The 27,275-nt window shown below is 42.6% G+C and overlaps 2 protein-coding genes across 6 annotated transcripts in view; one reads left to right on the plus strand and one right to left on the minus strand.

The window, feature by feature from the left end:
• The window catches only part of DEAF1 (DEAF1 transcription factor), a 31,102-nt gene extending 19,259 nt beyond the window's left edge, over nt 1-11,843 (plus strand). For 3 of the 5 annotated variants that reach the window (XM_033155734.1, XM_033155743.1, XM_033155752.1), the window contains exons 11-13: nt 4,138-4,203; nt 8,761-8,850; nt 9,544-11,842. In XM_033155734.1, coding sequence (XP_033011625.1) covers nt 4,138-4,203; nt 8,761-8,850; nt 9,544-9,648 — 261 coding nt within the window. In that variant the 3' untranslated portion in view covers nt 9,649-11,842. Of the gene's footprint in view, nt 1-4,137; nt 4,204-8,760; nt 8,851-9,543 lie in introns of all 5 variants that reach the window. The other 2 variants (XM_033155725.1, XM_033155760.1) reach the window with 2 other exon arrangements.
• A 7,195-nt stretch (nt 11,844-19,038) lies between these two features.
• Nucleotides 19,039-26,557, minus strand: DRD4 (dopamine receptor D4). The gene is made up of 3 exons (XM_033139323.1): nt 26,391-26,557; nt 23,941-24,494; nt 19,039-19,364 (listed from the first exon to the last, which is right to left on the minus strand). The coding sequence occupies exons 1-3, from the start codon at nt 26,555-26,557 to the stop codon at nt 19,162-19,164; spliced, it is 924 nt and encodes a 307-aa protein (XP_032995214.1). The 3' UTR covers nt 19,039-19,161.
• Nucleotides 26,558-27,275: the final 718 nt, after the last annotated feature.

A 27,275-nucleotide genomic window follows, 5' to 3' on the forward strand; every position in this document is an offset into this window, starting at 1 on the left:
GCGTGGATTAAAATGCCAAGCATCGTTATACGTAGCTGCAGAGAGGTAATTATAGGGTGGAAACACGATGACCACAGCTTTTATATATATTGGTTTTTTATTTCTACCCTCACATTTTAAGGCAATCTTGTGCAAACTGGCTGAGGATTAAAATGTTAAGAGCAATGCAACAATAGAATGGATAGCATATAATAACACAGCAGAGATAACATTCTATATAGCCACTAATAAAATCCAATAAAGGAACTCGGGATACAAAAAGTTTTTAGGGTCTGTTTAAAAGCCACAGAGTTCAGCTCTTTGGCAGATACGCATTAAAATGCATACATGTCACATATTTCCTTAGAGTTAACAGAAAGAAGTTCTGATTGAGATTCAGTTTTGTTTAATGTAACTGACACCCCTCCCCACAATCCTGAGAACAAATAGTTAACTGATGTACAGAGCTTGCTATGTAAGTGTTCAGGCATCCAAAGTTGAGGTACCCTTGAACCTAATGCCTCTCATGGGCTTCTCTTGCAGCATTTACAGTGAGGTCCAACACCAAGCCTTCCCACCATTTCTTCACTACAACTCAAGGATCAAGGCATTTCCATTATATGTACTGTGTTACCATTCTTAGAAAATAGCCTTACAAAAACTGGTGGGCAAACCCATTCCTTGCCAAGCAAAGCACAACTTTTACAGATTATTTGTTCTGACTAGCAAGCTCTTTTTGAAGCATAGAGACCAATATCAGGCCTTTAACAATTTTATTTATTTTAAAAATATATATGTATATATTGCTGGATCATAAAAATCTATCGCAGTGGTTTATAGAAAACATAAAACAGGACAGCAAAAATCATTAAAAAGTTTAAAATGAATAAAAAGCAAAAAAAAATGTTTTAAAACAAACATCAGTAGACCATTGTTAGGGTTGTGCGTTTCATTGCCTGTGTAGGCCTGGCGGAATAGGAAAGTTTTTAGCAGGCTTTTAAAAGTCTGCACAGAAGGCACTATGAACATATAAGACAATGATATGAATATATAAGCCAAATTATTAATACCAAGCAGCATCAAATCTGGTGTTGCTTAGGGATTCTAAGAAACCAACAAAACTGATTGCAGTTTTGAAATCAGTGGTTGAAATCAGTGTAGTTTGGAAAGTTTCCGTCTGCCATCTTGATTCAAAATGGCATCCAATTGTATCCCAACATGGCACAAAAACCTGTTCCTTGATCTCAGGAGCCATCATGCAAGATGGGGTTGCGGTATCTTAATAGGTGCCCAAATGGAAAGTGAGCAAACAACTTTCCAAAATATACAGTAGAGGCAGACACTACAACTTAGGAATAGTTATAACAATCAAATGAGTCATGACTGTCAAACCTGTGCTGGTAATTGGCTTTACTTCCTAGGCAAAAAACCAAAATAAAATCATTTTTTTTCTTGACAGTGCTTACTACACTTTAATGGCATTGGAATACTTGGGAGTGTTAATACTGGTATCTATGTTGCACAGTGTTTGAAGGCTGAAAGCTGCTTCTCTTGGCTTAAAGAGCAAGTATATCATAAAAAGTGTGAGATTTCCATCTTTTCCTCTCTGCCTAATGTGATTCTATGCCATGGTCATTTTATGTTCCTGTAAACTCACAACACTCCAAACCTTTAAATGCCGTGATGTCAGGTCATAAAGATGATCTGAAATTAAGCCTTTAATCTGCTTAAGTATTAGGTTCTACTCTTGGATAAATCTACTTTGCTTTAGATTGTTTTTGAACCGTTCCTCGGGAGATTTAACACCCTAGGCTGGTGCTGAATCTAATTTTGGCTAGTATCTCCAGTCTTGATACATTTAACTTAATTTATTTAGCACTGCTTAACAGAGTTCTTGTGCTTAGTTTAAGGCTCTCTGGAGCTTGCCTGCATTGTGAATTTATTGTGTGTTTCCATGCTGAATGAAGGGTATATAAATAAAGGGTTTGGTGTGAAAGGAATATTGAGTTAAGACCACAGAGGAAAGTGTTATAGCTCAAAAAATGTCCATGTGAAATTTTGCAATGCATTTTTGCCCTACCTTACGGCAAACCCAAACTTGTCCCCCTAATGAGCCAACCCCCCCCCCAGTTTAAGCCTTCCTATGGGTAACTAAGCCAAAATAAAGATGGATCACCCCAATGGCGGCAGCACTCCTTCTCATTATAAGCCTGTGGCAACTTGAAGCTTGTCAAAGGGGAACAGGTAGAGCAAAGAAAGAGTTCAGGAGACCTCAAAGCCTACTGCAACCAATCAATCAAATGTCTGGGGCAGGCAGGGGAGGAAGAGGACACCATATGTACAGATTGTCTGGATATAAATACATTCCTCCAAGATTAGCAAAGCTACAGACATATCCATTTCCTTTTTTTCTTTCTTTTTTTAACTGGAGGTGGGATGGTGGGGAAGGAGATTTTGTGGAGTAATGGAGAACTGGAATTTATGCAATACTTGATTTTCACACCTAAACTTCCTTTACCAGTTTAACTGCACAGTTTTAAAGCAGGGGAGGGGAATCTGGAGGCGGTTTGTCCACCTTATCCAATGCTCTGCCAGGCTGTCGTTGACAGATGGGAAGTGAGAGCAGTGGAACGCTCTCACGCTCCTCCATTCTTTTCTTCTTGATTTTTTAAAATTAACACATTGTGTCCCAACTACTGGAAACAATGGGAGAGAAGTAAAAATGCTTCCCCCCCCCCGATGCTAGATTACTATTGGGGTCCTCGTGGTTGCCTTCCTGCATCTTAAGGTTTTGAAGAGGTTCCAGACAAGGCAAGCTCAGGGGGAGGGTTTTATCCCTGGCCCTTTCAACCAAGGGGTCACATGTAGGAAGGTGAAAGATCCTGGAGAGATAGATTCCAGAATTGCTGCTGGCCACCATTGTCGGTAGTGATCTACACAGAGCCTGGTACCAAGGCAATGCCTTGTATCATCTTAACAACTTTCATCCAATGAATCAAAGCTGGACCAACAAGTAGAAAGCAGAAAGTCGCTTTCTGTCTTCTGTGTCATGATGCTGCTTCCCACGCTTGGCTCTTTAATGCTATTTTCTTGTTCTGGTTCTTTTTTTGCTTTGTTTTGTTTATGCATTTTTACAACTTATATATACACACCATACGGTATTCACCATTATCTCTTATCCTCAGACTTCCCAGTCCATCTCTCCAAGGCATTCTAAGTAGTCCTTTGTCAGCTGCATAATCTATTATTCCACCCTCTTTCATCTCAAATCTTCCTTTACTTAATGTTATCTGCTACTCATATGTTTATTCCTACTTTTAGGTTAAATTGACTGTTATACCCTCCACGATACTCTTCAAAGCAGCAAAGAAAGGGAGGGATATAGCAACCAATATAAAAGAAAGTAAACTACAGGCTGAAGATAGTAGATTAAAGGGCCCTGATATGGAAGAAGAGCACCAACTAAATTAATATAGTAAAAGCTGAGCTTCAAACCTAAAGGTGGAGCTTTTAAACTACTGTCTTGGGTGTCTCCTACCCCTTCAAAGAGAAATATAGACCAGAGAACGGTGAATCTAAGTACTTAAACCAAACTAGATGTATTAGAATGGCAGGAAGAAAAGTGGGAGCACCTGTACTCCCTAGGAAGCTCTCATTGACGGGAGAAGATGATAAAGATAAATCCTGAAATTCAAATTAACATTAATACTCTTTTTCTTGTTCTGAAGTTTATCAAATTGTGTCCAAATTAGCAGCTTTTGTGAGTGCAGCATTTTGTCAGCAGCATGTTTGGACGCCCTTGTGATTCCTTTCTTGCACACACACAAACCTAGGTACCTGCATCTTCCCCCCTGTGGGGCAAACAGCAGCTTTTAATCAGGTGATATTAAACAGCAGGTTCACTCCTGCTGCTAACCAATGCCTTGGCTCCAACCAGTGTCAGGTCCCTGCAGCTTCTATTCACTTTGCAAAGATTGCACAGGAGATCCTCATCACAGCCCTTCTGCATCACATCAAGTTCCCTTCTCACAGGAGTGTTGTTGTTGAACAGAAGATTATATAGCAGCAGAACACTTTAATGGGTTCATATAACTACACTCCAAAGAGCAGCCTGAGATGTCTATAAAGCTGAAGTTTGCAATGTCTTTTTCATTTTAGCAGTATCAGGGCCAGTTATTTCAACAAGCTGAAGATGTAGATGGAAAAACAGAAATCATCATTAAGGTAAGCACGAGGCACTGCTATCAAACAGCAGTTCAGGAACGTTCCGTTCTGTTCTGGAACAATTTTGTCATTGTCTGTCAATGTTATGCGTTTCCAGTTTTGGTTTGCTCCCCGCCCGCCCCCCCAATCCCCTGGTGGTACAGTGATGAAGTCTACTTGGGGTGGACTTTGGGACATTCTCTTACTCTGGCTTCAGTATCATGATGCTCTGCTGCCAAGACCACTGGCACAGTCACATAACACAAGCACAACTGGGAATTCCCTGTGACGAGCTCTGAAATGGCTGGTGCTCTTTGCCTCCTGTAACAGGCTTTGGGCCCCTGCTGCACACATGGCTCTGTGTGCTCAAAGTGTGCAGCCTCTTTCAAGTAATGCCCTCTGAAATTTGGGTACAGTGTAGATAGTAGCACCTCCTGGCGTGATGTATCACTTGATGAGTATTACGTTTCTTGCTTCTGCAGTTGCATGGAGGCTAAAACAGTGCATATGTGTCCTTTTTCCGACTCATAAGGAAACCACTCCTTTGCGCGTCCCACTGGCACTAAAGGTGGCAGAGCGGGAGATGTCTGTGCAATACTATCCATTCCCTGATCAGAGAACATCCCAGTTGCTTCCTTCAGTGTAGATCCCACCCAAACTCACAGCTCAGTGAGGATGAGGCAGCAGGCTGTTCTGCGGCTCTTGCAAGAGACAAATGCACTAGGGTGGGGGGCTTTATTCGGATTAGAGCTAGGGGGGTGTGTGTGTGTGTGTGTGTGTGTCATCCTTTCCATACAAGGACATTTTGCCCTGAGAGGCAAAGAGCAGAATTAAGGCTGTAATACCTATCAGGAAAATGGTACAAGGGAGGGTGAGTTTGAACCAGCCCGCCCAACGTTATAGCTTTGATCTACAGCTACATTTGCCTTTTTAGAAAACATAGGCGATCCAGTCTCGGGTCTCCTGCTGGCACATCTACTTTGGCCCTAGTCCCATATGCCGCTCCCATGTATATCAAACCTTGTACAAGCCGCAGTGTCAGGTTGTCAATGGCCTGCGTACATGAGTGGTTGCTGCCGTACCCCCCCCCCCCACTAAAATCAAGGTATATAATTCTCTGGCACCTGTTATATTTCAAGATTTGCAGATAATTTGCAAGCAGATGGTGCAAACAAATTAGGTGATAATGAGAGTGTGAATCAGTTGGGCCCGAAAGCTAGCGGATCCATCTGCACTAAATATGGCCTGTGTTAATGCTTTCACAGCATGTCAATTTATTCACTGCCAAGAATCCCTTCCTGTGCTGGCCTAGTTCAATTATACCAGGTTGTTAATCACACCTAGGTATGAGCTATAAGCAGATTGAGCTGGGAAACATTCCTTGCGTCCTTATTTTTGTTCAGGTTTTGAACAAGCCACCCCAGTACATAGAACTTGCTCACTTTAATGGGATCTTATGAACCAAAAGACATACTGACAGCTCTCCAAAGCAGTGTCCCGTTCCCCACCCCCCGCTGCCGCCGCCACCAGTTGTATTAAAAGTGTTGCCTGAGGATTTAATGCTTGTTTTTAGGTGAATGGGGGGGAAATGCAGTTATGCTTAATCAATTCTTTATTCTAATGCTTCCTCACAGCTCTCCCCCACCCCCTCCCTCATCACCTGCTCCTGGTTCTTCCAAGTGGCTGGCAAAAGGCAGATAGGGGGGAAATGGTCTAATGCAGAGCCTTCAGCTTAAAAAGTTATGACTCTCAGTATTCTTATTCTTGAAGTTACAGGTGGGTAGCCGTGTTGGTCTGCCATAGTCGAAACAAAATAGAAAATTCTTTCCAGTAGCACCTTAAAGACCAACTGAGTTTGTTCTTGGTATGAGCTTTCATGTGCATGCACACGAAAGCTCATACCAAGAACAAACTCAGTTGGTCTCTAAGGTGCTACTGGAAAGAATTTTCTATTTTGTTTATTCTTGAAGGATATTCTCCCAGTTTTTCAGTATTACAGACCAGGGAAAGGAAATGGTACGCTTCAGGTGTTGTTGGACTACAACTCCCATCAGCCCCAGCTAGTTTGGCCTATGGTCAGGGTTGATGGCAGTTGTAGTCCAACAACATCTGGAGGGCACCACATTGTCTCCCTCTGTTGTAGGCTCTTGTTACCTCACCTTGACGATCGAGAACTGTTGTTCTATTATTCACAGTTCAGCACCATATTGTATTCATGAGTTTTACTTATCTAATATATATATTTTTATTTACCCCTTTTCATATTTGAGCTCTCTCAGCACATGCTTGTGTCCCATAGTCAGAACTAGCAGTGCTCAAGAGTCCCTGAGAGCAAGTTACACTGGGAAAATGAAGCCTGAAGAGGTCATTTTTTTAAGATTCGCATTTTTGAAGAAAAATAAAGGATGGGTGATGACAAGGTCAATTCCTCCTGTTCTTTGGAAACTTAAGCTGTGAACCTGCAACCTATCTGCACACATTTCCCTTGCATGATGTTGGCTTTTTTTTTCTCTCAACCCCCCACCCCAAACTTTCTTTTTCATGAGGAAGCAAAGTTACAATTGATGTGTTTTTATCTATCTATCATCTATCTCTATCTACAGTATCTATCTCTATCTATCTTTTCCTGGAATTGGTATTTTGAGATGTGAAGAGGAGTAATTCATGAAATGAGCTTAGAAATAATGAGAGCTAAAAAAATAATAATCAGTTGGGACTTTGTGCTTGCCACTGTTTTCTGCCTCCCCCACAAATGGCCATGCGGCAAGCTTTTCTGCATCCATCATCATTAGAGACACGATGAAAGCAGGAGCCTAATGAGCCCTCTTATGGGCCGTCCTGTTCCATATATCAGGTTCAGGCTGCAGACCTAAGCACGTGTACTATGGAATAAGCCTCATTGAACAAAGTGGGACTTTTTTCTTTTCTTTTCTTTTGAGTCATAGACGCAGTCCATTTATTTATATACAGCATTTCCCACAAATCCACCTGTGCTCAAAGCAGCCAGACATAAAAAGCAATCTGAAACTCAGTCACACAATAACAGCGCATAAATTGATTGATTTAAGAAAATACATACAGCTAATTCATTAAAATAAATAAATCAAAGTGGTTCACAACAACTGTACATAAAGCCGTACAATTCTTACTTATTTTATATATAATATTTATATATCCCACTTTTTCCTCCAAGGCTCACCCATAAACATTCATAAGGTTGCAGAATTTGCATGAAATGCAATAGCTCTTGAAACCTATAATCAAGTTATATTTTTAATACGCTAAAACTGCTTGAACAATTCTTGCTTATGCAAACCTACCCAGTCATACAGAAGTTACATGTGTTTGATTTCTGTTTAGCTAGAGGTGATTTTAACCTTTTTAATATTTTTAATACCATTTTAAACTGTTTTCATATAGATAATTTCAATGTCTTGTTTTATATTGTAAATATAATAATAATAAGGCTATCAATGGCTACTAGCCATGATGGTTATGTTCCACCTCCACTGCCAGAGGAGCTATGCCTCTGGATGCTGGTCACTGAGTGTTGCAGGAGGGGATAGTAGTCTCACGCTCAGTTCCTGTTTGCAGGTTTCTCCACAGGCACCTGGTTGGCCACTGTGAGAACAGGATGCTGGATTGGATGGACCATTGGCCTGATCCAGCAAACTCTCCTTATGTTCTTAAATTAATAACATGTTTATTCATATCTAACCTTGTTTTGAACCATATGTGCATTTGAAGAAGTATTGGGATATACTGTTTCCTGCGTACATGGAATATTAAAGAAGATATGGTAAAAATCCACAATTGGTCTGTTGTATAAACACTTGAATATTTTTGGCTACATAAGGTCTTCACAACTGTAAAGTCAGAGGTATACCTCCAATGTGAAATCCACACACATATAAAAAAAACTTTCTGAAAAAAAATTTTTTTAAGCGTTTTAAAAAATACATTGAATTTTCCATTAGGCTCGCTATCGCCATCTAAAAAATAAAAAACCCTTCCAGTAGCACCTTAGAGACCAACTAAGTTTGTTCTTGGTATGAGCTTTCGTGTGCATGCACAGTTCTTCAGATACACACTGAAGAAGTGCATCTGAAGAAGTGTGCATGCACACAAAAGCTCATACCAAGAACAAACTTAGTTGGTCTCTAAGGTGCTACTGGAAGGATTTTTTTAAATTTTTTATTTTGTTTTGACTATGGCAGACCAACATGGCTACCTACCTGTAACATCGCCATCTAGTGTCACATTGTATGTTGCGCTTAAAACACACTTAAAACATTTTATTTTCAGCTGAGTCCCAAGTTGACTAGTATAGCCTTGGCTTCCTTGTGGTCCTTCAGAAAGACTGGATGGAACGGAAGTGCCGTTTAATACTTCCAAGTGCTCAGTTGCTGTAGGCAAGAGTCAATTTTATTTTTTTAATAAAAGTATTCCCTACACAGGACTCCTGTAATTGTGCATCACTTCTGCCCTTTATCATGTATATTGTGCTCTCAAGGCTTTGCAAGAGAGAGTGCTTCTTTCCTCCCCATTGACTTAGCCTCTGTGTCTGCATTGTCACAGCAATCCTGTGTAAACTGTGGTCGGGAAGCAATGAACGAGTGCACTGGCTGCCATAAAGTCAATTACTGCTCAACGTTTTGTCAGCGGAAGGTAATAAATTCCTTATACTCTGCACAGCCGGAGAAACAAACGCCCATGACCTCTCACTTTTCAGCTGTCACCACTCATTTGTTTCACTGGGGCTTGATCAGAAGGGCTGCTTGGTAGATTCCTTCATGAAAAACCCATCAATCTGAATGAAGGACCTCCTCTTCCCATGTGAACCTACCCAAACATGAAGATTATCTAGTGAGGCCCAACTGGCAGGTTTCATTGTCTGCTAAAAAGCCCATACCTTTTGATGGTAGCCCATTTAGGGAACAGTCCCCTCCCTAGTTTTATTCCCTGGCTCTTATCCTTTGGGAGCCACGTTAAAAATATTTTAGTTACTCAAGTCTTTTCATTTGGTAATTTTAGGGCTGCTTTTAATGTTTGGTTTTATTTTATTTTTAAGATGTGGGTTTTAATTGAATTGTTGCAAAATTGTTGTTTTTAGTTGATGCTCTTAAGTTTCCTATGAGAAAATGTTTTTTTGAGAGAGAGACAGGGTATAAATGGGATTTTAGTAGCTCCCTTTTGCTAAGTGATATTAGGATTCTGGTGTATGTACTGGGGGAAACTCAAAGCAGAATGTCACTTCATAAAACTAGAATTCCACGGCCCTTGCCCAGTGTTGCTACATTTTTCTTTTACTCGGTAACTGCTTTTATTTCACACTCTTTTCTTTTTGCCCCTCCTGTTCAGGATTGGAAAGACCACCAGCATATATGTGGTCAGGCAGCCACAGTTACTGTTCAGGCAGAAGAAGTGGATGTTGCAGACAATGTGATAGAGAAAGTTATTGTCTGAAGAGCCCTACCTCTTCCATCTATATGGACATGTGTTTGAAGCAGACTGGCTGGACCAGTAACCCTGCTGTGAAGTCCTACTGAACTGAACTCATCAGAAGATCAAACTGTGATGTTGTTTACATGTTGCTGGCCAACTAACTGTTCTCTAACTGTGCCGAAACTCACAAGACATGGACATGAGAACATCTAGGGGTTCTACACGTTTTTAAGAGAACTCTGGAACTTACATTATGTTTACAGTGCTCTGTGTGAAACCGCTGCAAAGTGTAGTTTGAATTGTTGTACCCTATAGCTCTGGTGGGTTCTTTGAAGTGACTTAAAAGGTTCTTTAAAGTGGTTTATGAGACCTGTTTTCTTTTGATGTTCCTCCAAAGTGGTCCACATGAAACTTGAATTGTTGCCATTGTTGTTCTCTCCCTACCTCTCATGTAACAAAACAAATATGGAACAGCCCAGCCCTTCAGTGGGTTTTGTGTGCTGACATTAGGGTATATACCTGGACTTTGAATCTATCACTGATTTTAGTTTTGGTTGTTGCATTCCTCCATCCCACCCCCTGCAAGACAAAGTTCTCCGACAGATTCAGAATTCTGTATTGTGCAGATATTGAGCAAACTGCAAAGCAGTCAGAAAACTTCCTGTAGCATTCACTCTGAGTGCAAATGCAAATCTGTGGTGTCTGAATGGCTATAAACAATGGTTGATTTGTCCAGTATCACCAAAACTTTGAGATTATAGCACAGCTAGACCTAGCCAATTCACACATACACACACCTCACATACAAAAGGCCAGCTTGTCTTGAACAAAACACCCTCTTATTTGCTCCTGAGGAGAAACTGAGAAGACTGCACTGTGCCGTACGGAGGTCACTATCATTTTAATTTTCACACGTCTGTTTGTTTTCTACCCCCACCCACTTCACTCCATAAAATAAAGGATAAAACATTCTCATATCTCCCTGCAAGAAAGAGCTCAGCACTAATCAGTAAGCAAATCAGTAAAACTAATACTTTATGAAGAGTTTACAGCTCTGATTTTGTGCTGCCAGAAATAAGTGAAAAGGTGCAACTGTGTGTTTCACTGTAGGAGAGAGGCTTCCATTCCTGCAATGGAATTGATTTGAAAGCAGCACCTTCCTGAGTGTTAAAATTGCAGGATATAAAATGAGCATTGGTTTTAGGCCATAGTCGTTCATATAAAAGGAAGAATGTTTTTGGTAGTCAGAGGAATGAGAGAAGCACAATAAAATGTTGCTGATATTGATAGCACTTGCCGTTTTCTTTCCAGTGTCTGTCCTGGTCTTTGTATTTATTTATAAATTTGCATTATACTTAAAAATAAACTTAATAAAATAAATACAGAGTGGCTGCGCACAATCAGATGCTCCCCAAATAGGGTCGTGCTGACTTTTGCTTCAGTGCAGCATTGAAAAGCACAATGTTACTCTGGCATTGCAAAGACATTCATGAGTGCTTTGCAAATGCATTCTATATATAGACTTTCAATTGCACCACGGTGTAATTTTAGGGAGAAAGGTTGTTCTTGATCATGCCAAATAACTCTGTTGCCAAATTTCCAGTCCTGGCTGCAAAGCTTTGAAAACTTCTAAGCAATGAAACAGCCCATCAGAAAGTCTTAAATAACAGCCAAATAGGGCATTTTTCTTTCATCCAGGGAAATCAGAGCTTTAAAAAACACGTCTCTGCGGTAAAGGAATTTTTCTTGCACCTTTTGCAGGTTAAATGTAATGAGCAGTATTCTCCTCGGTAGAAAAGTGTAAAGTAAGAGGAACTTGTGTCATCACCATTTTTGTCCTTATGCTGAGAGTAATAGAGTTTATAATCAGAATGTAGGGAAGTTACACATCTGTGTGTACTTGACGCACATCCCGCACAAGAGGAATGCTTCAATGTCACCTTGTCCATTTTGTGTTAACCACTCTTAGGGATATACATGGCAATAACATTACCTCGGTCTCCATTTCAGTGGGGTCTTTTGCAAGAAACGTTGGCTTGTGTCCAGTGCAGTTTCATGATTAGCAGTCAATGTGAGCAAGCAGTATGTCTCCAGCGTGAGAGGAAGAGGCAGAAACTAGGAAACGCCCTTAATTTGGATAAGGTAGGGGCTTTGCCTTGCTCTTCGAACTAGAATGTAAGCTCATGGGTGAATGGGAAAGCTATCGGCAAATGCTTTCAACAGGTGTCATCACTTTGTGATGAATCTTGAGCAGCAGGCTAAACTGGGCTTGTGATCCCAAATCACGAGGCAAAGGACAAGATGGCATCTGCCCAGTTATAAAATCAAATGGGACTAGCAGTTGAAACTTACTTGAACACGGGCAGTGGGGCAGCATCCTCTATCACACCTGGGACAGCAGGCTGTCAAATGTTTGATGGTGGGGAGAAAGAGGGAAGGGAATGGAAGAGAAGAGAGTAGCAAGGGAGGAACGTGTGCCAACGCATTTCCTTGGATGCAGATGAGGAGACATGGGAGAGTTAAGCAAGTGCTTCATGGCAAAACCAGGATTTGGAGGTTGAAAGAAGGGAGAGTCTTGATTTCCTACCTCTTTGGGGTTGTCTTGGTTATCATCTCCCTTCTGAATGGAAAGGCCACCAGTGCTATCTGCTGTGTTTGTGCCACCCTGACCTTTATCTGATGAAGATAAGAGCTGACTTCGACTCTTAATGGGTTGCAAAAGGAGATGGGCTTGGAAAAAGGAGTTGCTTCTTTTTCAGTCCCTTTCACATTCCTCATGTCTTCTGCTAGACTTTGGCCTTTTGTCAGAGGAGCAGTGCAATTCAGCAGGGAAACAAGACCTTTGCAAAGAGTAACTGGGTCCAATAGCATCAGGGTGACTGGGGAAACTGAGTTCAGCATCTCCCAACCTCTTCCACTTCACTATATCCATGATCATTATTTCTGTGGGGAAAAGTAATCAAAATTAAAATGAGACTGCCCTGTGTTAACTTTCAAGTTAACATCGCAGTGCCTCAGAGGAGCCATGAGATGCAAAGTTCCTGCATGGCCACTGGCATCTTACTGTGACACAAACACTGTTCAGCTGCGTGTCTAAAAGTCTCGTCCTTTCTTCTCCAAAGCAGTGTTATTTTTGCAGCGGGAAAGCAAAAGCAATAGTTGGCGTCCGTTTTGGGAATGGGAGGAGGGTGCCTCTCTTCTCCCTCACAATCACTCCCAGCTGGGTCTAGGATCTAGATTGGCAGTTCAAGTTAGACACAAGGAAACTTTTTTAAAAAGAGAGGGAGTTGAGTTGTTCTCTGCAAGAATTTTATTGTGCTGTTAGTTCTGCTAGAAGATCTGAAGTGGGAGCAGTGAGCTTTGAGGGTCTGTCGAGGCATTTCAATGCTCTACCTCCAACTATGTGCAACCAATATATTGGTAAGGTAAAGGTAAAGGGACCCCTGACCATCAGGTCCAGTCGTGTCCGACTCTGGGGTTGCGGCGCTCATCTCGCTCTATAGGCCAAGGGAGCCGGCGTTTGTCCGCAGACAGCTTCCGGGTCATGTGGCCAGCATGACAAAGCCGCTTCTGGCGAATCAGAGCAGCGCACGGAAACGCCGTTTACCTTCCCGCTGGAGCGGTCCCTATTTATCTACTTGCACTTTAATGTGCTTTTGAACTGCTAGGTGGGCAGGAGCTGGGACCGAGCAACGGGAGCTCACCCCGTGGCAGGGATTCGAACCGCCAACCTTCTGATCAGCAAGCCCTAGACTCTGTGGTTTAACCCACAGCGCCACCTGGGTCCCTAATATATTTGTAAATAAATGCAAATATTACAAAATGGCAGTTAGCCTTCAGTAACCTCGTTCCATAGGAAACCAAGCCCAGGGAAGTGCTAGAACCTCTTAAACATTTTGCCACCAAGAGAAGTGTAGCATGCAGAACAATATACTCCATGGCAGTTCAATCTTCCTTCCTTTCATGGTCAAGCATTTTCATGCACCTCTGGCTACTGACTTCCTTCTTACTTTCCTCTCCCCTCCTCTTTTTCCCAAGGCCCAACTTTTTCTTATCTGACCAGTTTAGGGGACAAAATGTCAGGAAGCGCCATGTAGCTTTGCCTAATCGCAACTCAGCAGTGCACAGCCTGTACAAGAGGCTAAGCGTCCTCGGGAACACACTTTGTGACTCTTCAAGGTGTCTCCCCTGCTGGTGCTGCCCTGCTGTGTAGTTCCGTGCTTACGCGATTATGCTAGTTGTCATTAGTTGTACAAAAAGGCAAGGCATGGGAGGGGGCCGCAGAATTATATGAGGCTTGAGTGTTGGGCATTAACAGAGGCAAATATTACCCAGCTTGTGTGCTGCTAGTTCTGCAGACTCTCCTTGACAGGAATCAATAGAAGCAAATAAACTTAGAATTGCTATAGTACCACCATCCAGTCTTGGGCTATGTAGACATTCATGTCTTAAAATGCAGCGAGACTCCTCTATTTCTCAAGTTGCATTTGCAACTCAGTGCACACATCAGAGAGGAGGCAGGGATGTCTTTACCTGAAGTCCCCTGGAACTCCTATTCATGAAGCTGTCATCTGCACATGTGCAATGGCTCTCTCAAAGGGCTTAGCCGTCAAGTGAATGTGGCTTACATTTTCAAATCAGATGGAAGCTGGTTTAAGGGGAAAATGCACTGAACTGTTGGCAATTTGGATGCAACTCAGCTTGCTGAAGAGAAGTTTGCATGGGATTAAGATAGAGTGAGGGACATCCACATTCCCAGACCACCCCTGATCCTTTAACCTATCACCTTATTTATCTCCTTGCAGAGTGATACATCTTACGTTTCATTCTGTTTACAGCTCCCTCCTCACACTTCCTCTCTCGGACCTCAATATTAGAAGTAATCTTTAACTATGGCTACCTTATTCAGCTCTACACTAGACAGACCAGAACTGGAAACTTTTCTATCCAAGATCTGTATTTCCTACAATAAACCACTTTATTATATTCTTACCTATGAGCATCTCTCTGTGTGTGATTGCAGTAGGTAAAAGTGTACACTCTAATCAAGATTCCCCAGATGAACATTGCTCACTCTGCACACTAAAGGGTAACTGGACCCTGTCACCTCAATACAAACAGTAGTAGTTCTCTAGAAACTGCAGGATAGATGTGGATTGTGGCTAATGTGTACACCAGGGGTGGGAGCATGCTAGAGTCATAGCAGACAGTCTTAATTTCTCAGTACGGCACTCAGTTTGAAGCTATTCAGAATAAATGTTGAGACACTGGAACAGATATAACCGAAATGATGTGCCATTTATTTGCCTGTACTGTAGTTTTTCCTTACATTTCTCCCCCCTGCAGTGGAAGCTGCAACAGGAGACCAACAGCTAGAGAAGGAAGGAAGTCTTACGGCCTCTTCCTGGATTTTTCTGCTAATAATTCATCCCTCTGCAGTGCTGCTTTTCACCCTATACTGTATATTTTTCTCCAAAGAGGGAAAATAGGAAGAGCAGTTTTAAGATCCCGCCTCCCAACACCAAAAAAAGAAGAAAAAGAAAAAACCTGGGTTAAGAAGCTCTACACCCACTTCCCAGTCTTCCACCCTAGTCTCAACAGCTACGTTTTGTAATTTCCAGCAGGGAACTGACTTCAATGTTAATTAGAAATCCACGTCAAATTGTCTTTTGATACTATCCCATTGGTACCATTGTGACACCTAAGCAATTCAGGAATCATCTCCAAAAGGATTCCCAAGGCAGAAGCTAGAAGTTATCATGGCTACAAGATTCTGTGCACATCTTTTACATGATTTGTGAACTGCCTTGGGACAACAGTCCTTGGTTAAATCTCTCTTGGTTGGCACATTCGAAGGTTAAAATTAGAACAGCAAACGTATTACAAAATAGCGACTTGATTTAATCACCTGCCTCTTAATTAATATCATTAGATGCAAATAACTGAATATATTACCTGGAGCTCCATAGTGTGTTTGCGTGTCTGTGTGTGTGTGTGTGTGTGTGTGTGTGTGTGTGAGAGAGAGAGAGAGAGAGAGAGAGAGAGAGAGAGAGAGAGAGCGCACTGGTGCTATTTAGGGAGGAGCGAGAAATTCAGTTCAGTTGCATTTGAAGGTTAATCTACTGAATTCAGACTTTTTGAAACGCTAGAACATAGCCACCTTTTGAAGTTTACATTCTTCCTATTTTGCAATGTTGGTCGCCAGCCAAGTAATATGTACAAAAATGCAAGTAGTGGAGTAGCATGTGCATAAAAATAACTACTGGGGGGGGGGGGAGACGACTTACAAACTGCATTATTTTAGGGGGAAATGCTCTCCAAAATGTATATGTTAGGCAAAATGGCATACAAATGTGTAATTGTGAGAAATTCACACTAAAATTATGGTGACTTTTCATGAGGACTTTTACACCACAAACTGATGTGAACTTGAGAACTGAATTTGAGATTGGAAAAAATGGGAAACTAAGAGAAACCAGAATTGACAGATTCTGCCATCCCAAGCATAATTCCAGCCAAACTGTAACTCCTATGTATGTATAATATCTGGAGATATTAGTCCCTGGGTGTACAAGAAAACCCTGCCAGGCTCTGTTTAAATAACCCCTGCTGGGCATGCAAGGAAGGTAATGAAGCGTGCAATTGGCCCAGCTTGAAAATTGGCTTGCTTCCCTTCTTTATTACCCTTCTGGACAGTCATGAATCAGCAGGAGTTCTCTTACAAGTGGATTGCAAGAGCTTATTGGGAAATAGAAACAGTAATTTTGAAATCTTCAGCAGGAAGCAGTACATGCCGGGGTTTATATGGAGTTAGTTCAGCAAAGCATGTCTTATAAACTATGTGTGTGTATGAGATTTTATCTTTAATCAGGCAGACATCCTGTTTGTGTTTTCATTTTGTCTGGAGCATCATTATATACGGTAAACTGGATGGGTTGACTTAAACTGTAGGGATAGAAATTCCAGGGATGAATGGAGTTTGATGTGTGGATTTGGGCCTTAGGAGAGCAGGGCAAACTCTACAAGGGCCTTTTTCTATATACTTTCAGTTTCTCGGCTCAGGTCAAAATTCTCTACTCTTGGTATATGGAGACCTTTATTTCAATATGGGGGAAAATATTTAAAAAAATATTATTTATTGATTCATCTGTCGAGTTCCTCTTTTTTTGCCCAGATTTTTCACATAATTTGTCTGTGATCATCAGGAAAAAGTCTAAAGATGCTAAGCAAAGTTTCCCTGTAGGATTTCATGATGAACTGGAATTCCTTGGACTGGGTGGGCTGAGAATAGGGCCGTCTCCTTGCTCAGTTGTTTTGATTCTTTGGTTCCAGCCTATTAACTTCCCACATGGGATGGTAGACTATCCATGGAAAGATGTCAAGAGGCAGAAATTAGAAGGAACTTTAAATTCTCCTAAAAGCCAAGCTAATGGAATATTACAAAAGGGGGAGGAGACTTTATTAAGTATGCTCTGCAGGTGGGCTTTCACAATGCTGGGTTTTCAGTATACTGAAAATATTGTGCATTTTAAAAAGAAAAATCAACTTTGTAGAGCTACTGCACAGCGTACTTAATACTAGAGGTCATCAGAGGGGTGCATCTGTCCAAGAATCTGCTCCTCTGACGACCTCTGTGTTGCAATGGGTCAGTGTATCTGGCTGTTAACCAGAAGGCTGGTGGTTCAAGCCCACCTAGGGAAAGCTGTGGGCAGGATTCCTGCATTACAGGGGGTTGACCCCCTCAGGGTCCCTTTCAACTCTACAATTCTATGATTCTTTAAGAGAAGGCATTCAATCATTTCCCTGGTCTATCTCAGGTTCTGTTCACCCACCACTTTTTTTTTTTGTCTTGCCTAGAATCATTCTGATGAGATTCCCAAGCAAATGAAGGGAAGTGGATGGGCCATAGCTCAGTGGCAGAGTACATCCCTAGCAGGTAAAAGATCCCAGCTTTCCCATCCCCAGGTGGGTTTGGGAAAGTCTCCTGCCTGAATTCCTGGAAAGCCACTGCCAATCAGGGCCAACAACAGATGGACCTATGAGCTGACTCAGTATAAGGCAACTTCTTACATTCCTATGAATTAATTGCTCTCCAGCTACCCTGCTCCAAGGATCATTAGCAATTAAGTGTCATGCCTGCACCATTCCCATAACATGTTCCACAGACTTGCCTTGTGGAGATCAATACAGGCAAAATAAGCAAAGCATATTAAACCTCAATCTCTGTTTTAATGCTGACGGCTGGCCTTCAGTGGCCACAATGTATGCAGAGGTGTACATAAACCCATATCATGCTTATCTGGACTCCACTGAACTAGGTTTTTTAATCACTGCACGCAGGTCAAACAGTGGTACCTTGGTTCTCAAACTTAATCTGTTCTGGAAGTCCGTTCCAAAACCAAAGCGTTCCAAAACCAAGGCGCGCTTTCCTATAGAAAGTAATGCAAAATGAATTAATCTGTTCCAGGCTTTTCGCCCCGGAAACAATAGCCGACAGCCGCATCGGACATTCAGCTTCCAAAAATCGTTCGAAAACCGGAACACTTACTTCCGGGTTTTCAGAGTTTGAGAACCAAGGCGTTTGAGAACCAAGATACCACTGTACATACATGACACACATTTTCCTGCCATGTGTCTTTCCCATGCTGCAGGGATTTTCAGAGCCTGGTGAAAATTGCGCTATGCTTCTGATCAAAGGGTGTGGAACTGGCCAATGTTGCAGGCTACAGTAGTGGAGGGGATAGATTGCTATAGATATGGTGGCTATGTTTGTTTTCTTCCCCCTTTGCTCAATTCCATAGCCCTTGTGAAAGGCCCCAGGCAGCGCTAAACATCTATTGGTGATTATCAGTTACATGGTAGTTATTATTTTATATCATTAAAATAAAAGGATTTTAAAACATAAGCGTTAGAACTAGGAAAGTTTTTATAGCACATCTGAAGGTGTTTGAATTCTTTTCTAGGGGAAAATTGTACCATAAATTAGGGTGGGGGGCAACCACTGCAAATGCTTCTTAGCACATGCTGGAACTTGGCATGTAGATGCACATTTGAAGGTGATACACAGGGGTGATGACACATTTGTTTTAGGCCACATCAGCAATCTCACCAAAAGTAGTAGCCTATCAGCAGTAGCCTCTCTATCAGCCTTCCCCAACCTGGTGCCCTCCAGATGTTATAGCTGCCAGCAGCTTTAGCCAGTATGATGGGAGTTTCTCTTAAAAACATCTGGAGAGCACAAAACTAGGGGAAGGCGGCGCCATCAAACAATAAAAGAGTTATTTGAAAAGATCATTAGTGCCGTTGATAAATGGCTATGTCCATAATTGTTGTGCATTCAAAAGAGAAACTGCATTGTTGTAGCATCTGTCTTCACCCAACCGGAGGAAAAAAGACTGAAGCACACAGTAATGTAGCAAGAAATAAAACTTTAATAAACTATACAAAGAAGTTAAATTTGTCTGACTCTTTGCCTTGTGTAGTACACTCTGTTCTATATTCAGAATCCATTTCTATGTTTAGAATCCAGCAGTGTTAGCAGAAGATGTGCAAAACTTTGCGGAAGTAGTTCCTAAATTCAGTGTTGAAGACAGTGTAGATGATGGGGTTGAGGGCACTGTTGACGTAGCCCAGCCATGTCACAATGCTGGTTACCTCGCTGGGGATGGTGCAGGAGTGACACAAGGCTCTGGTTATGTGGACCACAAAGAAAGGAGTCCAGCAGAAAAGGAACACACCTGTGACAGACAGAGAGACAAGGACAAACAAACTGAGTTCTGATGGCTGCAGGCTCCCCATGAAGCCAGAGGTCAGGTAACTTAAATCTTCAAATCTCTGTGCTTCCGTTTCTCTGATACAGAAGAGTTTCATTCAAGAATAATGTCAATTAGCAACTTGGAAAAGTGGAATGGATTCTACAATGCGAAGCGAAGTGTCACTAGTAAGCTCATGACCCCCAGTGCTATTTCTTTATAACTCCTGAATCAGGGGAGAGGCAGTGCAAGCCCTGGCTCAGTGTCTGGACCCAACGCTGGGCTGGATGAGGGTGAAAAAGCTGAGCCTTAACCCTGACAAGAAGGAGGTGCCTGTGGGTGAGCACAAGGCTGTCAACAGATAGATAGAAAGGGCTGGATTTGGTGGAGAAAGGAGCAGACCAGCAGAGGCCTCAGACTCTTAGCTTTATTAATTTTTTTTAAAGCAAGTCAATCAGGCAAAAATGAAGACAGCTCTAATGCTTCAGCATGTAGTAGGCAGCACCATTGCTAAGGACACTTAATCATTGTTGCTAAGCAATCAAAGGAAATAATGTTGACCCCTCCCAACTGGGAAGCTGATTGGAGTGAGATACTGGGGTATTTTGTTTTTGTTTTGTTTTTACAATATTGAAAGAATACAATTTATTTTGTTTAAATTGGTACCACTATCATCACTGCCACCTCAGCACTCAAATCCATACCTAAATAGCACTGAAGAGGCCACCACACAAGCAGAGCCACTTCTAACTCCCTGCCTAAGGGAACTCTTCTCATCCCATGTGTGAGATTATTAGCCATATCTTAGAGAATCCTCTGGTGTCTGGTTCAATTATTGCCCTGGGTGTGTAAAAACAACAAATCTTTTAGTGCATGTGTATTTCGCACATGCTCAGTGTCTTATTCAAACTGAGCCATTTTGCCTGTGCAAACCATAGTTTATTACTTAACTGAGGCAGGAATGGGAAACCTGAGCCATCCAGATGTTGTTGGGATTCTGTGTCTCACATTAACCCCAGCCAGCATGGCAAATGGTGAGGAATGGTGGGACTTATAGACCAACAACAACTGGAGGGCCACAGATTTCCCATACATGGCTTAAGGCATTTGTATACTGTCCTTCTTAGTATTTAGACCAGTAAGACTAATTGACTTGTACATTTTGGGAGGCAATTCCCTGAACACCAGCATAGGAATCTTATAAGCAAACAAAGGATCCGTTGGCAGGAGGATGCAGCTGGTAAGCACCAGCATTACAACCAAGTAGGGTTTTGGACATTATACACACACACACACACACACACACACACACACACACACCTGCATAACAAGAAATCTTCATTTAATACAAGCCAAGATCTTTGTGCTGAAGCCAGTGCACAATGGGGGGAGGGGGGAGATGGGGGAGATGTGCTTGAACCCAATAGTTGTCCCCAGCTTCATAAACCATTCTTTATAAAACACTGAATGACCACCTGAACCAGGTCTCTATCTTAGACGCAGGGGGCTGAGTCTTATTTTCATCCATGTGTGGACAATGAAGGCGTACAGGGGAACGGTGATCAGATTACCATATTCAACATGGAGCAGAGCTCCTACGCTTTTACAGAAGGGAGATGTAGTTCCTTTTGCTGCAGAAGAAGCTGCAACCTGCCCAAATCACTCTTGGGAGACTTGCTGAAGCTGTACACTGCAGGGATTCGTGGGAGAGGCGTCGTGACAGGTCGTAAAGGATTCACCCAACCCCTTTGTTTAGCCTGAGAGCTCTTCAGCACACAGGTACTCTTTACTACTCAACAGGAGGGAAGCTGGTTATAATTTTTAGAAATGGCTCAGAAAGATTGCGAGTTTAGCAGAAAAGGCTCCAAAGAGGCAAATTGCTGGTGGAGGAGAGGGAGCCCTTAAGCACTGAAGAGAAAGAAAAAGATTTCACAACTGCAAGGGTCCATTATGTGACCATTTTAGTTTGACCTGAATAAAGCTGGTCACAGAAAAAATGCATAGCCAGTCCTGCTACTGAAGGCAGGCTTCTGGCACAGCTTCTCACATAATTTCAAAAGGTTTTTTCCCCCGACAATAATGGATCCTATCACCACTCCCCCGCTCCAACCTATTGGCCCACCATTCTGCTGAATTTTCTCCTGAGATTGCTGAAATGTGCTATTGGTTTTCTCATTAAACACCTCCATTAAAACGAAATTTCCATTAAAACTTTCCTAATATAGCATTGTTGCTTGCCACCCCAATCTCCGAGCAGTGCAAGATTCCAGGGGTTCTAGGTGCTTACCCAGGGTTCGTGTTTCCTTTGGAATGAGGCACAGCAGAGACTGTGGTATCTTTAGAATAGATGGTTTATTTACACATATATACAACCTGAGCCTACGATGGAGGGAGGTCATAGCATTAACACCCCAAAGGGGTCTTGTTTCTGCCAGAACCACAGCAAAATTTGCAAAAGCTAGTGCACCCTCTGATAACAGGATGTAAATGCTCTAGTGCCTCAGTCAAAAGTCTCATGTATGCAGCAAAGCAAACAATGTACACAGCTTCCTCTGCACTGCACAGCCCTTTCCATGTACAGAACTATTCCCTTCACCACAGTGGATGTGGCAGCCCTTGTAGAAGAGGAAGCACCATGTGGGTGCCCCATATATACCCTCACCAGATCAGGTTGCTTCTCTGTAGGTGGTCTGACATTCTGCTAAGTAGGGTTTCTCAGCAGTTCTGAAATTCAGGCAATCAACCATGTCAAAGGAACTGTTATGACAGGCACTTTTGACAGATTTGAAAGGTTTTCGTTTTTGTTTTTCTTAAAAAAAAGCACACACTCAGGCTGAGTATGGTGTGTGTTCAATACAAGGGTGTACTTTTGACCCAGTACCTATTCTGTAACCACTTGGGATATTTCTAATGTCAGATATTATAGCACACAATCATTGACCACGGGTGCAAGCCAACCTACTATTAATTATACTATCCCTTTACAATAAAAATAAAAGAGATCCTCAGCTCATCCATACACTTATCTCCTTTGTCAGATAGCAGGTAGAGCTGTTCCCTTCCTCCTCAGCACAGCTGGGAATCTCTGCATGTCTTGAATGAAGCAAGAGATCCTAACAGCCATTCATGGAAGAGCCAGGCTAGCACATATGTTCAGAAGCAGAATGCCATTTATGGGTGGGGAGCCCTGATTCTTCTCTTTTGTCAGAGACTTAGACTTGAAGGCGAAGTCTGGATGGAGTCCAGAGGGGATGAATGAATCATGCAAGAAATTAAGCACAGCTGGCCTATGTTACTTGTGGAAAGATTCCTGCTACTTAAAAATTCAAATTGTAGCAACAAAGTTATGCTGTGCACTGCTCTGCCACGTAGGCCAGTTCTAACAGGACAATGCTGAGGAACCATTGGCCCTCCAGATGCTGTTAGACTCCAACTCCCACCAGCATGGTTAATGGTCAGAGATAATGGGAGTTGTAGTCCAACAACATCTGGAAGGCCAAAGGTTCCTCATTCCTGTAACAAGACATCCAGCAGCAAAAGGTGTGTCATATTCCCCCCCCCCCAAAAAAAAATATTCAAACAGGAGGAAGAGTTAGATTAAGATTCAACTGGATTTTTGTGGGTAAACACTATTATGTGAAAAAGGTGTTTTAGAGAAACTGAAATACTCTCTGAAAGGTGCCCACAAAAGCTTCCCCTTTTTTGTCTAATTTGCACATTATGCTAACCATGGCTTATTAAATTATATTTTATTAAACCATCACTTGGTGTTATGTACAAACCTTGCTGAGTGTGTTATTGTTGGTTTATGAATGTTGTTTTAATTATGGTTTGGAGCTACATGTGAACCCAGCACCTTACCTTAACAGCAATTTTTGGTTGTTGTTTTTTTGCTACCCCACCCCCAAACGCACCCCAGGCTACAAAGGAATATAGCAAGAGCTGCTGGGAAACAAAACAAAACTCTGAAGAAACAAGCCTTGGTTTGATCTGATCTCCTGTTGCACAATTCAAGGTCAACCCATTTAAATCAGTGCAACACCACTTTAAATAGTCATAGTTTCCTCCTAAGAATCCTGGGAATCATAGTTTCTTAAGGGTGCTGAGAGTTGTTAGAAGTCCTTGCTATTCCCCTCACAAATTCCAGGATGGCTTAACAATCAATTCCTCATCCCTGGGAACTCTAGAAAGGTTGGGGCTAGCTGAAGACAGACTGAGATAGGTGGCCCCATTTGCCCTAATGAACCAACCTCTGCTGCATGTGGTTATGTAGGTAGACATACAAAGGACCCAGTCTGCCACAGCTGCTTAGATAAGCAACACCCAATCCCATCAATTTGGTGCTTTTGTTTAACCAGCTATCAGCAGTGTGAGGTGAAGAAAGACAACAAGAGTAAACAAAATTAGGATAGATGTGCCCTATGGTCTGCATATTAGAATCCCAAATCCCACAACTGGTTACTGCCTGCTTCCCATTTCTGTTAACATGAGCCTTCTAAATTGTTTCCAATCCTGTTGATTCTCAGTCCTATTAAATAACCACTGAGCATTGAACACTCACCAACCACAACCGGCAGCACCTTCATAGCTTTCCTCTCTCTGCCATTGATCTTTGCCTGCTTCCTTTTGAGTCCTTTATGTGGTGGGTATCTGAGGTGTGGGTAGGACACAGTCTGAATCCCATTGGTCACGTAGTCCCTGGGAAAAGAGCACTCGGAGCAGGTATATTGGTTGCGCTCCTCCAACTTGACCTCAGCCTGCTTCCTCTCAATGACGGCGGGTGGACAATACAGTGGCCTGTTGCCCAAGTAGATGCTGCTCTTCAGCTTGGCCTTCCGGGCTTCCTCCCAACGCCTAAGTCCCTGGAACATGGCACAGTACAGGACCAGCATGACAGGGCAAGGAATGAAGAAGGAGCAAATAGAAGAGTACACAATGTAGTTGTTATCCTCCAGCTGACACAATGTAGGGTCCCGGTCTGGAACATTGTTGAGGCCAAAGATGACTGGGGAGGCCACAGCAAAAGCAAAGATCCATGTGGTGGAGATGAGGACCAGCTGCCTCATGTCAATTTGCCGCCGGTTATAGTTCAGTGGGATGGAGACAGCAATGAACCTGGAATGACAAAGAAGAAGGTGAAGCTGGGAGTAGGCTTGTGGGAGTGGGTGGCCTAGAGCATCTCAGTCTCCACCATCAGGTGGCCAACATAGTTGTTGCTGTTGACTCCAACTCACATCACTTCTGACTGTTGGGAATGTTGGTGGGAGATTAGGGGAGTCCAACAGCGTATGGGGGCACAAAGTTGGTACCCAAGCTCTAGGAATCCAACCAGGATGTATGAATGCACACACTGTCAGAGGTAAACAGCTTTTGCCCCATTAATCTGTTCTTATATCAAACATACCCCTGACTTTGTTTCTCCTGCTCCCATCAATCTATTCCCTGAAATTTGTTTTCTCCCTTGCTGCCCTCAGGAAACACTGGGAAGTGTTTCCTAGAACATCTTACTTCCTTCAAAACCCACCTTTTCTTTGAAGTCTTTGTCTGTACCCACTAGTCCCCATTGCCTGTTGTAGCTTGCCCCAACCTGGTGCCTTTCCGATGTTGTTGAACAATAACTCCCATCAACCCCAGTCAGCACAGTCCAAGCTTATGATCACCTAGAGAAGCCCCTTTCAGATGTTATCCCTCCACACACTGAAAGAACAGGTGTTGAGGAAAGAAGGTCCATGGGCACTATTCCTATGCCACAACATCCTTGCCAGCACCACACCAGTCTGTCACTTATTGAGTGGGAGTTCTGATGGGGGGTTCTATGTGTGTTTGGCTGATTGTTTTTCAGGTTTCCCCATGTGATCAAGAACTAGCTGCCTTGAATGGATCAAAGCTGCATGTTGGACTGTTGAAACTGATTAAAAAACAAACAAACCAGCATGTGCTGGACCAATTTATAATATATATCAAGGAATCAATGCAGAATAATTTGCTAAAAGTATTTTCAAGTGGATCGCCAAACAAAACAGTAAATTAACACTGGGAAATCTGTATCAATCAATGACCTAAAATGACTTCTGAACAGGGCATATTTGCTAATGGAATACTTGTATACTAGTTCAACAAAATTATAGCTTTTCAGTCTTTAGACAGGAGTTCTGTGGTCCAGAGGTAATACGGACAGATGCAGGCTCAGCACAAGCTTGGTTGACAGCCAGCAGTCTAGGGAACAGCTCTACTGAACAAAGGCTTTTGCTTTCACAGGACTCAAATTCCTTCTTTCCATTTGTGAAATCTGTGGAAGAGACATAAAGTGGTGCAATTGTATCAGACCAGCCAGCTCAAGAGCCAGCACAACTGACACCAGCACCAACCGTACGGGATCAAGCTTCAGCACCAAGATCTCGACCAGCTCAGAGAGGGGACCCTATTTGATAGATCACTGGTTTAACTGGTGGATTGGGACCCTTTGCCAGGACATGGCATAATCTAAGATGGGCTGCAGCAGTAGCAACACCATCATACAAATACATGGGTAAAAAGAAAAAGAAATGGGTCCCCAAATACATGTTTGGGTTAAATGTGAGTCTTGGATCTGAAAAGGCTGAAGACTACTGGGGTAGACAGACCAGGATATATCAAGTTCAGAATATACAGTGCCAGAACTCTGGATTGTCTAGATCAATCCAAGGATTTGAAAATGCTCCAAAATATATCAGACCTCCACTCTTGAAGCTACGCCATCAGTTGTACCCTGGGGACAAGAAGATTTTTAATCTGAAAGTGATGGTATGTATCCAAACTGTATTATTATAGGACGGCAAATTATTCCAAACGCCTTCTGAGGCCCCTACTGCAGTTCATGTGTTGTTGTTTATGAATGAAACTCAAATCCAGCTCGAAGCTGTTCAAGTGTTGGGATGTGAACACAGGAATGTGTGGATAGTGGTGGACAGGAATATAACGAAGCTGGGAAAACCCCAAAAGCTGAAATCCAAGGCAGGCAAAGGAGCTTACCGATCAACGCTGATTGCACAGAGGTTGAAAATGGAAGCTGTGCACAGCATCACATCCATGGTCATCAAGGCATCGCATAGGACTGTGCTCAAGGACCACACGCCTCCCTGGAACTGAAGACAGAGAGAGAGCATCAGCTGAGAGGGAGTTTTCACAGCACCAGCCATGACTAAGATGCCTACCCATATCCTCAAGAGATTCTAAGCTTGCTCTGCTACTTTTCTCCAAGAAAGTCCTCCTCAATGGTTGACTAGAGAGGTCACCAGAGTGCAACCAGGGGATGTGAGCTGCAACTTTAACACTACCAATAAAGTGAGAGGTAAAAGTAGCTTCTCCTGCACGTTCCTCGCTCAGTCCTTTCCTTCGGAATCCCATGCCCACTTTCCATCATACCCGCAAGTCCTGCTTAATGCAAGGGAAGGGATGGGTGAAAGGAATGGGAGGGAAACAAAGGAGAAGAGACTCTTCCAAAGAGTAGCCATGGCCGTAGTACTGCTTCCCACTTGACCAGTAGTTTTAAAGTTGTAAAGCAAATCTCCAGGTTGCAACCTTCTTAGCTACGGACAGGTGCCATTCCAGCAAAATGCAACCTTGCCTTGGGGTATATAAACCACTGCATATCTCACTTGCTTTGCATCAGAATGGGGGAGATTTGTTCAGACAGGGGTACAGGAGGCCATTGATACACTCAGTTGCAGAGAGAGTCTAATGCAATGGCTCTTCTGCTCCCTGCCCCCAACCCAAGATCAGCTGCAGTGGCACAATACTTCCTTTGTAACCAAGCAACCAGTGGTGAGCCCCAAAGCATCACCTCTTCATAAGATAACAGCATCCCAGAATCTTCCTTTTTCACCTTAATGCATATTAACAGGTCTCAAACACGCC

This window comes from Lacerta agilis, chromosome 1 (genome assembly GCF_009819535.1).
Source record: "Lacerta agilis isolate rLacAgi1 chromosome 1, rLacAgi1.pri, whole genome shotgun sequence".
Lineage (NCBI taxonomy): Eukaryota > Metazoa > Chordata > Lepidosauria > Squamata > Lacertidae > Lacerta > Lacerta agilis.

Excerpts from the sequence above, each read along its gene's own strand:
- DRD4 (XM_033139323.1), bottom strand. The coding sequence starts at position 26,557 with ATGGCTGGTGCTGTGAAAACTCCCTCTCAGCTGATGCTCTCTCTCTGT. Across the intron at positions 24,495-26,390 it reads TGTGCAATCAGCGTTGATCG|GTTCATTGCTGTCTCCATCC; the intron begins GTAAGCTCCTTT and ends TTGTCATTCCAG. Across the intron at positions 19,365-23,940 it reads GGTGCTGCCGGTTGTGGTTG|GTGTGTTCCTTTTCTGCTGG; the intron begins GTGAGTGTTCAA and ends TGTCTGTCACAG.